This window comes from Sebastes fasciatus, chromosome 2 (genome assembly GCF_043250625.1).
Source record: "Sebastes fasciatus isolate fSebFas1 chromosome 2, fSebFas1.pri, whole genome shotgun sequence".
In the NCBI taxonomy this organism is placed as follows: domain Eukaryota; kingdom Metazoa; phylum Chordata; class Actinopteri; order Perciformes; family Sebastidae; genus Sebastes; species Sebastes fasciatus.
Window position 1 is genome coordinate 27,199,338 of NC_133796.1, and position 12,274 is coordinate 27,211,611.

Consider the following 12,274-nt stretch of genomic DNA (forward strand, 5'->3'; position numbering starts at 1 on the left):
ATTAAGTAAAAGGAATTTTGCATTTGGGGTGTAAATAGGAGATGAAATACTCAATAGCTATGAAACTGTCCATAAAGGGGCTGAATGCTCCTTTACTGTGGTATATCCATCAAGCTATTAGGACAGATTTACACCACCACATAGAAATAACAAAGGGTAAGCTAATGTTTATGATGTGTGGTTATGATGTGTATCCTGATTAAAGTGATGACAGATGCCTTTTTTGTTGCCGCTGTACAGTCGTTTGCTGCAGTTGCTGTTTAATATCTGTGTGCTAAAGAGATTGTATATTTTTGCTGAAGCTTTTTTAAAAAGCAGCTTGAAAATGTAACCTGTGTTGTGCTGTGTTTTTCTTGCCAGAAACAGCACAATGTTCACATTGTTTCTGCTGCAGCACTTTGCTCCCTCCTTTTTCTTTGCTTCCAGTACAATGTTGCCGCAAACTTTGTCCTCACTGAGTCGACAGCTGTCAGTCTCAGTGAACAAGAAAGCAACGTTTTTTCACTCATGGCAGCTTTTTCCTGTCGTCAGTGAGAAGTTCTCACATCCGTCCTCTCTCTCTCTCTCCGTCTCTTTCTCTTTGATAGGCGAGCCATACAGGAATGCGCTCCTACATTTACAATAAGAACTCTGTGATTGGCTCACAGGCAGAACACTGCGGGATGCGGACATATTTCTTCAGTGCGGACACACAGGAGGACATGAATGGCTGGATTCGGGCCATGAACCAGGCTGCGCTGATGCAGCAGAGTCACACTATAAAGAGGTTGGTCTCGCTCTACAGAGTAGGATTCATTACTCCCATTGGCTGGGCTTCCTTCTGCTGGTACCAACATCTCGCCATCCCTAAAGCACAGCACTGTCCGTGAACTGGATATGTCTTGAGATGATATCATAAAGGGCACCTGGGTGCCACAGTAATCATCCGTTTCACTAGAGCATTATGTGTTGAGGTTTTTATGCATCAACTACATTGTCTACTGCTTTAATATCAGTTTCATAACTGAAATTTGCTTCTTTTTCTTGCCTTCATGTGCTTTATTTTAACAGTACGAGCAGCCTTCCACAGCAGGGCCATCCCTGTCCGTATGTTCTGGGGCACTAAGATGTCTGCAGGATTTGTGTGTGTGTGTGTGTGCTGCATCTGGGTCTAGGTCTGGTATAGATGAGGTTTACTGCAGCCCATTGCCAGCTTTCTGCAGCAGTAATCACAATGTACAAAGCAGATTTGTCAGTGGCAGAAATAGTCTGCAATACAGTCTGATACTCTGTGACTCCTGCATCTGCGGTAACTGCATTTAGACATCTTAGATTAGCTGGATGCAGTGCATGGTTTGAATGCTCTGTGCAATAATGCCACCTAGAGGCCAATGTAAGTCGGCACTCATGAAAGTATATGCCGACTTTATGCAAATGTATATGTATATATTTATTATTGAAAATCAATTAACAACACAAAACAATTATAGATATTGTCCAGAAACCCTCACAGGTACTGCATTTAGCAATATTCTCAAATCATAACATGGCAAACTCAAACCCAACAGACAACAACAGCTGTCAGTGTGTCCGTGTGCTGACTTGACTATGACTTGCCCCTAAACTGCATGTGATTATCATAAAGTGGGCATGTCTGTAAAGGAGAGACTCTTGGCATACCCATACTTACCCATAGAACCCATTTTCATTTACATATCTTGAGGTCAGAGGTCAAATATCCCTTTGTAAATGGCCTTGTCAGTTTTTCCTCGCCAAAATTTCGCGTAAATTTGGAAAAAGAAAGAAAGTTATTTAGCCTGCCTTATGACATGGTTGGTGTCAACGGATTCGTATGATACAAGTATCTTCAGTTGCTTAAAACTGAGCCCGCTACAACCAAAAGCTCGCAAGTTGAGTTAATACATTAAAGAAATTGGTGGCAGACTTTGAGAGCCCTACTACTCATATTTTGTCTCTTAGGAGTTATTTATGTCTTTAGTTTCCCTCAAGTGTAAGCAGTTTGTAAAACTATCAATAACATTTTGGCAATCAGACATTTCTTATTCCCTTAGGCGGGAAAGGGATTCATTAATTTAAATGTGAAACCTACTGAACACACTAAAAAGAGTGGCACACTACCCGAAGCTATTTCATGAAGACAGAAGTCATTTCTGTTCCCTGGGGATTCGCTCTGCATGCATTGTCCAGAAACTTTCCTGCTTAATGCCATGTAATCCCTTGTTTCAAGAATAGTGCTGCACTTCATCATAATATACGGTGAAGAGGGGGGGATTAGATGATGGTTAAATAACTGAACGAGTGTGTAGTAGTTGAAAGATGAGGTACTTTAACACTTCACTGCATTCTCCCTGCGTGCTGTATAAAGCCATTTATTTCAATTGTCTACAGGCAGGACTAACTTGTGTTGATATACTTAATCATCATGTCTTACTTTTTCAGAGAGGTGGAAAATCCAAAGAAGGCTGTGCAGCTGGCTGTTCCACAGACCAACCATGTCCACATCAACCAGAACTCATCTCAGCCAGAAAGCCTTCGCAGGACAGACAGAGAGGAACCTTCGGAAATCCAACTGGCTCATAGAGATGAGGTGAGGTATGGATTAGAGGTCCAAAGGAGGCCCAGCCAGTCAGCCGCAGAGGAAAGACTAGAGAGACTCTCTCCAGACTCTGTCGACGGTGTCGCCCACAAGAACGGACAGCCAACTGTAATCCAAGTGGCTTTACCACCAGAGCAGAATGGAAATCTCGTCTATCAGAGGGGCTTTGTTACGCGGCCAGACACCGAGAAACATGTGCAGAGGAAGAATACGCTGGCGCAGGTGGAGCAGTGGGTCAAAGTTCATAAAAGCGACCCACCAAAGAGGTCAGTTTGAATCTTTAACAGCAGCATGAATGATGAGTAAATGCCTCCATCTAGTGGCTAATATGAGGACTTATGGAAATATGACATTGTTTATATGAAAGTAAAAGTCATCCATGTGTTTTGTGTCTCAGTGCTCCCTCTGCTGAGTACAACCTCCCTCGGCGGACTCCTCCATTAAAGCCCAAAGCCAGCACAGCGGACGCCACCTATCAATCGTTGCCAAAGTCTCCCCGTCTCCCGTCCGGCAGCAACTCTCCTCCAGCAACATGCAACCTGCCCAGCGACTACAAGTATGCCCACGACCGGCTCAGCCACTTCCGCATGTCCACTGATGAGCGCATGGCCACCAAGGAGGGGATGGTGTGGCAGCTGTACGAGTGGCAGCAGCGGCAGCAGTTCCGTCACGGCAGCCCCACAGCTCCTATCTACACTGGCCCTAACTTCGCAGACTCTTCGTCTTTTAGAGTTACCGTGGAGATGCCACGCTCCATCTCTGTCCCTCCGTCCCCGTGTGAAGTCCCCCCGTCAGTCCCCTCATCCTTCAAACCCCTTTCGCCTCGCAGGCCACACACTCCCTCAATCAGACGCACAGTCAGGCCCCTGGATGAAGTGGCACCCGGGGACAGCACAAGATCCAGCTCCCCCGGCCATATTTGTGCCCATCTTTCTCAGGTAGGACACATAGAGAAACTCCCCCAGGTTATTTATACAACAATAGAGCTCATTTTTGTAATATGAAATATAAAACAGCATTTACTTTTTTACCAGTCAAAGTCTGAGATGTAGAGTATTACATGTAGTTATAAATACTCTGATACAAAGTCAAATACTGTGCAATATAGTGTCTTAAATACACAGATATATTCTATTGAAAGAATATTATTAATGTATTTTTTTATTTATCCCTTTGATATTTTATATAATGTATTATAGCTAGGATAGCAAACATGCAGCCTGGTCCAGGAATAAGTTACCCATGTAGAGCAACAAGTCACCATTACTCTCTATAAAACTAAAACATGCTAACAATTTGTGTACTAATTAACTTGATCTTAAGACATTTTTAAGAAAAGATTAGGCTACATTCACACTTAAACATTTTAGTTTTAATACAGCGTTTTAAAACAAAACTGATCTCCGTACACACGAGCATTTTAGAACCATTTTAGAAATAATCTCCTTCCATACTAACACGCCTGAAAACGCATATCACATGGCCATTCACGTACACTGGGCATACGAGTGCTGGTGTAAACAGGAAGCAGATTTGCCTACTCTGCGGTTGATTACTTAGTTACCGAATAATGGCTTGCCTCCTGTGCATGCAGGCGGTAGTATCATTATATAATGCAGCATTTAACTGAACAACAGCTCCGTTTCAGGGGTTGTAAAATGCCGGAGTAGTGTGGACGCTATGCACAAATGTAGCAAAAGTTATGCGTTTTAAAACTAAAACCTATTACTGTGGATGCAGCCTTAGAGGATCATTTAATAGTTCATATTTTTATAAATATCAACAAATACAATGAAAGCCATTCTACTAACAAGTATTGTCCATGTTGCCACAGGCTAATACAGCTAACGCCGCACTGGCTGACATATTCATTCATTATGATGAACATGGTCAGTGTAGTTAACTCCTGTTAGGAAATGAAGTCAACTAAGTTTTTATTTAAACTACATGTACTGGACGTTGGCCAAGTCGCTGGTGATGGACAAAGTCTGAATACTTTGAATGTTGGTGGGTTGTCATTTTAACCCTAGGGTTAAAATGATTGGTCAATTAATCGATTAGTCAATCGACAGAACATTTATCAGCAACTATTTTTATCATCGATTAATCGTTTGAGTCCATTGTCAAGCAAAACCAAATTATTCTATTGTTTAAGATTCCCCAAAGTGAGGATTTGCTGCTTTTCTTTGGGGTTTTTTTTCTGCGCCGGCGACAGCCGTGGCCGGAGGCATTATGTTTTCAGGTTGTCTTACCGTATGTACGTTTGGTCCATTCTTGTGGACACGATATCTCAGGAACACCTTGAAGGAATTTCTTCAAATGTGACACAGATGTCCACATGAACTCCATGATGGACTGATTAAATTTTGATGGTCAAAGGTTAAGGTGTCTGTGAATTCACAAAACCCGTTTTTGGCCTTACCTCAAGAATTCATATGCTAATTATGACAATTTCACACAAATGATGAAGTGAAGACGTTTTGGACAGACATGGATGTAAACTGCAACTTGATTGGTCGGAGGAGGCATACAACCGTGAGGCGGTAATTCTAGTTTCTCTATTGGAGTTTTGAACTGTTTGTCCAACAAAACAAGCAATGTGAATAAGTCTCATCTCACATCTCATCAGTGTGCCCTCAATCTGGCAATCCCACTGCTATCACAATCAGTCGGAGTGAGATATCTCATATGTTTCAGTTAACAATAAAACACTTGAAAATATGATTTTACTGAAGTCCCACCCCATAGACTAGCGACTAGTCCAGGGTGTAACCTGTAGGATAAATGGGTATGGATAACAGAGGGATGGAAATCCCACCCTTGATGAATGTATGTGCTGACACTCAGTCAGTGGTGTTTTAACACTGTAATACTGGCACCCAGTAAACACCAGTAGCCTGTCATTGGCATGGGACTGAAGCAAAATGTGATGATTCACATGTAGTGCGCCAAATGACAAAGGTCTCATTCTCACGGGAGGTTTGGATAGTGGATGTGAGGTATCTATTGATGTCGACTTAAAGGGTGTTGTGAGCTCACATGGGACGCCATGGGAAGATTAGCAGGAGGAGCATGAGAAGACTCCGACTTCACACACTTTGATGCTCATGTGAATCATTTGCAGATTCACACAGTCCACACCCAGGCCCGTTCCACAGGTGGTGTGAGCGTGTGTGAGTAAAAAGCTCGCTACTCCGCCGTTCCCCATTCCGTCGTAGCGCTCAGACAGCACCACCGCCGCCGCAGGAGACGGAGCGAGGGGCCGTCCTGTCATCCACACCCTGCGCTGTCTTCCCACCACACCCTCCACATGTGAAACGATCTCGCTCCAAACCATCACCACATTTGCCAACACACACAAGCCTCACAACCGACCCGTTGGCCTCGCACAAGTAAACAAAGTGACACAGATGCTCTGTTTCCCTCCATCATTCACATCAGTGTCAAGACACTAATTATAACCATAAAAATACTGTGACGCACAATTATGGAAAGCCCTTCAGAAGAAGATACATTTTTAACAAAGGGAGCCACAGTGACGATGTTTATGCAAACTAAATTTAGTGTGCAGTGAACTTAGTTTTGGTGCATCCAGCATCTTTGAGGCTGATGGTGCTCTCTGGCTGGAGTGCGCTTAAGTAATAGCAATCTGTATACCTCTGTGGAATATCATTAAGAAGTATGTTTTATTAGAAGCTAATCCAATTTGCCCAGGGCTCCTCAGCACCCTATAAACATCTCTACTGTATCTCAAACATCAGCAGCGGTCTCTTTCTTCTGATCTCGCATTTAAATAAAAAACCTATTATACAGCAAAAAAATAGTGGCATGGGAATCTCAAAGGGAATGGCTTACAGTGCTTCTCTTGCTGGTAGCAAACAAATGTTATTTTAAGAAAGCAGGTTTAGTATAATTTATGTGTAGTTAATTAAATCTCTTGTTGTTTGTGTCCTTTTAAGGTTCGGTGGTGGGCCTGGTTTTCGCTAATTCTGTGTGTTAAGCAAAAACGTCAGATTTTCCCAAGCCCTGTAGCGTCTCAAACTCAGGGCTCACCTTGTTTAGGATAAGAGTAGGAGTGATGAAAGGGAGAAAAGGATAGATGAAAAAATAAATCTGCGGTGTAGTCAAATTTGTTTGCAGACTCGGAGGCAATGGTTTAACTTTGATTCAGTGTGATAAAGTGGTCTATCTTTCACTTCCAACACTCGCATATTGAAGATTAGTTTAGTGAATTAGACATTCTGTTTGATTTGACTCTATAAGATCTGTAATAACAAGTTGATGAATTTTGTTTCTCCTCAGGCTTCCCAAATAGAGAGAAGGTCCATGCCAGCCATGGGCTACATCACACACACTGTCAGTGCGCCCAGCTTACACGGCAAAACGGTATGATCCTCTTTATTACAGTCACAACAGAACTTGGTTTCATTATTAAAGATATCTGTCATATAGTATTAACTAGGGCTGTCAAAGTTAACACCATAATAACGTGGTAACGCAAAAAAAAGCCACTAATTTCTTTAACACATTAATGCAACTTGCGATTTTTAGGTTGTAGCAAACTCAGTTTTAAAGCTAGAAGGAGGCTAAATAACGCTCCAAACTTACGCTACATTTTGGCGAGGAAAAACCGGCATGGCCATTTTCAAAGGGGTCCCTTGACCTCTGACCTCAAATTATGTGAATGAAAATGGGTTCTATGGATACCCACGAGTCTCATTGCTTTGTGTTGTTAATTGATTTCCAATAATAAATATATACATATGCATAAAGCAAGCACTGCCATGTTGATAAGAGTATTAAATACTTGACAAATCTCCATTTAAGGTACATTTTGAACGGATAAAAATGTGTAATTAATCTGTAATTAATTGCGATTAACTATTTTAATTGATTGACAGCCCTAGCATTAACATAGTCCAGTAGTCTAGGACAGGAATAACTCATTCCAAAATTTGATTTGTAAGGCTCATCTTGGTGACAGTATCAAGATGTAGAATCTGGAGCTGAATGGCCCCTATGAAGCTGGTTTAAATGTTATGCCATACGATATTTGTTTTAGTGTTATCAGCTCTGATAACCCTTATCTTCTGATAGCGCAATACATCATCTTCCCAGGCTCAGTTCCTGTAGCTCAGCTACTGTACTGCCCAGATGGTTCTCAAGTATTTTCTCTCATCCCTCTGGCCCCCTAAACCCGGGCTCGGCTGCAGCCAGAGGAGCTGACTCTGCTCCTCATTCAGCTTCGGAGGCACCAGGCCAAGATGGCTGGCGTGCATAGCCCCAGTGAAGCGTTCACTCACCTGCAGCACCACCAGCACAACGGCCTTCTAGGCCCCAGCATGCAGGTCAGGGGACATCGAACTTCCCTAACCTCCTCTGCAGCACACTGCAACAACCCCTGCCAGTGCATCGCGGTCCCAGTCTCCCCAGCCAATCCCACACATTACTTCCCTGTCATTCATAAGACTATGCGGTCTGTTGGCGTTGCTTGGTTGTCTTGTTCATTCAACCATTTGGGCATGGGCTGTATTGCACTTCAGACTGTCCAGATTGCCTTTTAGTGTATTTATAGTTGTTGTCACTCATCTACCTTGTTCAAAAGCCTCCAGGGGCTTGTGTTATACTATTTGTAAAAAGTAAAATGCCATATTTGAAGCATGTTGCTTGTCAACTGTGCCTGCATTTTATACTTTCCTTTGCTTGATAGACGTCTGTGCCTGCACAGCCACAAAAAGCACATGTGTTAATATTACATTTCTGTGTGCTCTGATAAATCTTTGGAGTTGTCATCCTGAAGCAGCGATCAGTCTCCCTTAGGAGCTTGTTCACAAACAAACACAACAAAGTGCTTTGCTGTGAGACTAGAAGACCACAGCGGAGCTGCAACAGTGCTCAGTAATGACAACTCCACCCAGTTTCTAACATCCAACCATTCTCTGACCATCCTCCATGCTTACGAAGAAACATAAACACTCGGTTTGACCACATGTCATGCACAAGACCTGTGCATGAGGTCAAATACGAGACATTAAACCAGTCCAACAATTACACGATTACTTAATTACAGTTTGGCTCTACTAATTATAGATGCAAATTCAGAGGTAGAAAAGTAACTTGTAATTGAGACCAAGTTAAGTAAAGTTCTGTTAGCAAAGCCTGAACAGCAAGTAAAGGCCTTATAGGAGTCATCTGGTTACCAATTCTCCTTTGCAGCTTAATTTCAAATGATTTATCTCTCCACTGCTCATTTAAAGGCTGATGATACTTACATACAACTGAAGAAGGACCTGGAGTATCTAGATCTGAAGGTGGGCCCCAACAAAGTAAATGCCACTTTATCCTTTTCATCCTCTTCTTCATCTCCCTTCTCTGGACTGCAATCTTGTTCTCCTGCTGCTGCCTCCAACATCTGCCTCCCTGTTTCCCCTTCTCCTGTCCTCCCTCTGTCCTGCGCTGTGCTTTCTACTGTCTCCTTATGATGGAATTAATGTGTATTTTTTTAACGTGTTTTCTTATTATGAAAGTTATCCATTGAGGATAAAATGAATCTGCTGAATCCAACAAATAGTCCAATATGATATCAATGTTTGGCTTCTTACTTAAAGCTGCAGTCGGTAACTTTGAGCAAATATGATACAAAAATATATTTTTATAAACCTGTCACTATATACTGACAATAGTGCATAACACAGATAATCTGTGACTTCCTAGTGCTCCTAATGGCATTTGCAAGATTTCACCACGCCTGAACAAAAACAAACAATCAGAGCCAAGCAGTCTCTGGGCAGCTGTCAAATCACTGCTCACGAAACTCACAAACTCCGATCAAACTGTCAAACTAGGCAGCGCTGATGAAATATGAATCAATATTCTGTTGCTGTAATGCCTATTTCTCAGCCTCAAATGTTTACAGAAACATCTTGTAGGGTACTGTTTAGCTGTAAAATGAGAACGTTTGTGGCCTGGCAAAACAAAACCAAAGCTCCGCCCACCAGCCGGAGCAGACTTCCTAGTTTTTCAACTACACAACTAACAACTAAAACACAGGAAGACGTAGAGGAACATAATTTTTTTTCACAGATTATCTGTCTCATGCACTACTGTCAGGACATAGTGACCTTTTTATTAAAATAACCTTTTATCATATTGGCTCAAAGTCACCGACTGCAGCTTGAAGTAGAAGTTCTGATGTTCAGCCTGTCACAAAGTTTTCCATTGGATGATAGTGCTGTACTTTCAGATGCAGTTATGTCATCCCAACACATGTTGATGCTAAGCTTGTAATGATGGGAATTGAAGTTTTTTACAAGCACATGGCTGAATTGAGTCATGTGAACTCCAATTCCTGTGTGAATGTTACAAATCGTCTAATTGCAGAGGCCTATTGCTGCTGTATCGGAGCAATCCGTCTCATTTAGCTAGCTACTGGCATATATTCCATTTGCACCTCTGCAAAGCGTTTGATCCTAATTGATTTGTATGTTTAAACACCACAATGCACTAAAGGTTAAATCTGGGTTGTGTTTTGGAGTGGAGGGAGGTCGTCTGACGATGTCCTGTACGTCCTGTAACTCCTCTCCATTTCCTGTTTCAAAACAGATCCAAAGTATTGACCCGATGATCGTTTCAGTACACAATGTGTTTGAAAACTCCACTCCACAGAGTTTTGGGTATTGTTGGAATGTAAGGACGGTGTGCATACAAAGTGAATCAGACCATCCCACTGCTTTTCAAAAGGAATGCGATGCATCCCTGGACATTATGCAGGATTTTGCACATGGATACCGTGATCCGATCATTCACTGCGTGATATGACTGCCTTGAGACTTGAGATGATGGGAAGGAAGTTGTAATGGCAAAGGGCTTCCTTGCATGCTCTCAAGCATTTGGGAATGTATTGAATGTCTGTTTGATATCTTCAGTTTGCTATTGTTTTGCTTGTTACAGTATAAGAGATGACCCAATGGTGCTCTTTAAGAAATATACTGGCAATGTGACAACTTCTTAGCATCTCATCAACATCTCCGGGCCTCTAGTTTCATCGTCGTAACTGGCACAAACGGACGATAACATGCAGTGGTGTATGTTCACTGTGGTCTAGACTACTAGACCGGTAAACACGATGTATGAGAATATAACACAGGCTCCCTCCAGAACCACAGCATACATTATAAAGCTGTTCTCACAGGCTGTGTAGTACCCCACATGACTAGTAATTGCCTTTGACATGTAAAATAGGTGGAATGCCCCTTTAACTGAGTCTCCCATTCGCACTGGTCCATACCGCTGCGTTGGGTGTGGTGATCCTGATGTGGGTGTGTTATGAATATTCCACCCACGCGTTTCAGCTTCATACATTACTAACTGTGAGAGATAACTGCCAGACAAATCTCTGCCCTGTTATCTGGAGAAGCTCTGGATAGGACGCACAGACTGACAATCCCTGTATTATTATACTGATAGCAAAATAGAGAAATATCATGAAGTCACTTCTAACTTCAATACAACTGATTACAGAAAAATATACGATTTATAATAGTGATGTTATAAATTACCTAAAATAAGAATAAAAGAAGAAAGTACAGTATATTGATCTCACTGTAAAGACACTAAACCCGACCAGATTATCAGTCAATCAAACTTTATTTATATAGCATCTTGCAAACAAGTCAAATGCAATTCAAAGTGCTGAACAGACAAATGCAGAATGTCAAAAATGGATTTAGAGACCAATGCACACCATAACAACCAATACAAAAGTTCATTGAACAAGGTAGTCCATATAGGAATATAGTAGGAATATACATGCCCTGAAATGATACAGTGAGTAAACAAGTGCTCCAAATTTTGTCCACAATTTTCCACATCCATTGGGCCCATAGAACAGGCGCAGTAGCGTTTCCTTTAACTCCGCCTCCCAGCCCATTCATTCAGCCGCGGTTTCAGGCTCATTCATATGAACGGAGGGAAATAAAGCTGGATTCAGTTATTAGTGCATTACACAACTTTTAGGACGTAATGATTTAAATAACGATTATTCAAGTGTTCATACTGGGAAGTGGATTTACCTAAAAAAAAAAAATATCCGCTAATTTACGGACATCTCTTTCCCAATATAAGTCTATGGGAAAAAGTCTTTTTGGGCCCAATGGCATCACGTGACGGACACGGAAGCTGTAGTACCGCCGTTTGGCCACTACGTAAGATTTGCTTCAAAGCCCGGCGCTCTTCCTGGTGACTACGGGCGAGGGGCTATGTTTCTGGGGTTCCGTTCCGAAGCCTGCTTGAACGTGATTGATCAATACTACTCAGACTACAAACAGAAACCAGAACACTTCCGATACCAAAATATTAAAGCAGAATCTGAATATATTTTTTTTAATTATAGAGATTATACCTTTTATGCATATGGAAATGGAATTGGTTAACTAAAAATAAATTAAATACTAATTTAACAGCATAGGAGACACATTTATTAGCACATTTCCTTATTTGTAGTCATGCTAGTGGCATGGCTCTAGGCATAGCAATGTCGGTCTTTCTGTTGGTCCACCACCTTGATCCAGACTGAAATATCTCACCAACTACAGGGTAGAGAAAAAAAATGTATGACAGAAAAAAATGTAATCCCTTTGTTGAGTCTACATCTAGTGCCGTCATCTGGGCAATTTTTTT

The 12,274-nt window shown here is 41.8% G+C and overlaps 1 protein-coding gene across 14 annotated transcripts in view; it reads left to right on the forward strand.

Moving 5' to 3' along the window:
- The window catches only part of plekha7b (pleckstrin homology domain containing, family A member 7b), a 99,249-nt gene that overhangs the window by 68,859 nt on the left and 18,116 nt on the right, over nt 1–12,274 (forward strand). For 4 of the 14 annotated variants that reach the window (XM_074616576.1, XM_074616534.1, XM_074616606.1 and 1 more), the window contains 7 exons: nt 588–766; nt 2,440–2,862; nt 2,994–3,534; nt 6,899–6,982; nt 7,810–7,944; nt 8,854–8,922; nt 10,199–10,282. In XM_074616576.1, the coding sequence (XP_074472677.1) occupies nt 588–766; nt 2,440–2,862; nt 2,994–3,534; nt 6,899–6,982; nt 7,810–7,944; nt 8,854–8,922; nt 10,199–10,282 (1,515 nt within the window). The remainder of the gene's footprint in view (nt 1–587; nt 767–2,439; nt 2,863–2,993; nt 3,535–6,898; nt 6,983–7,809; nt 7,945–8,853; nt 8,923–10,198; nt 10,283–12,274) is intronic. The other 10 variants (XM_074616551.1, XM_074616505.1, XM_074616614.1 and 7 more) reach the window with 8 other exon arrangements.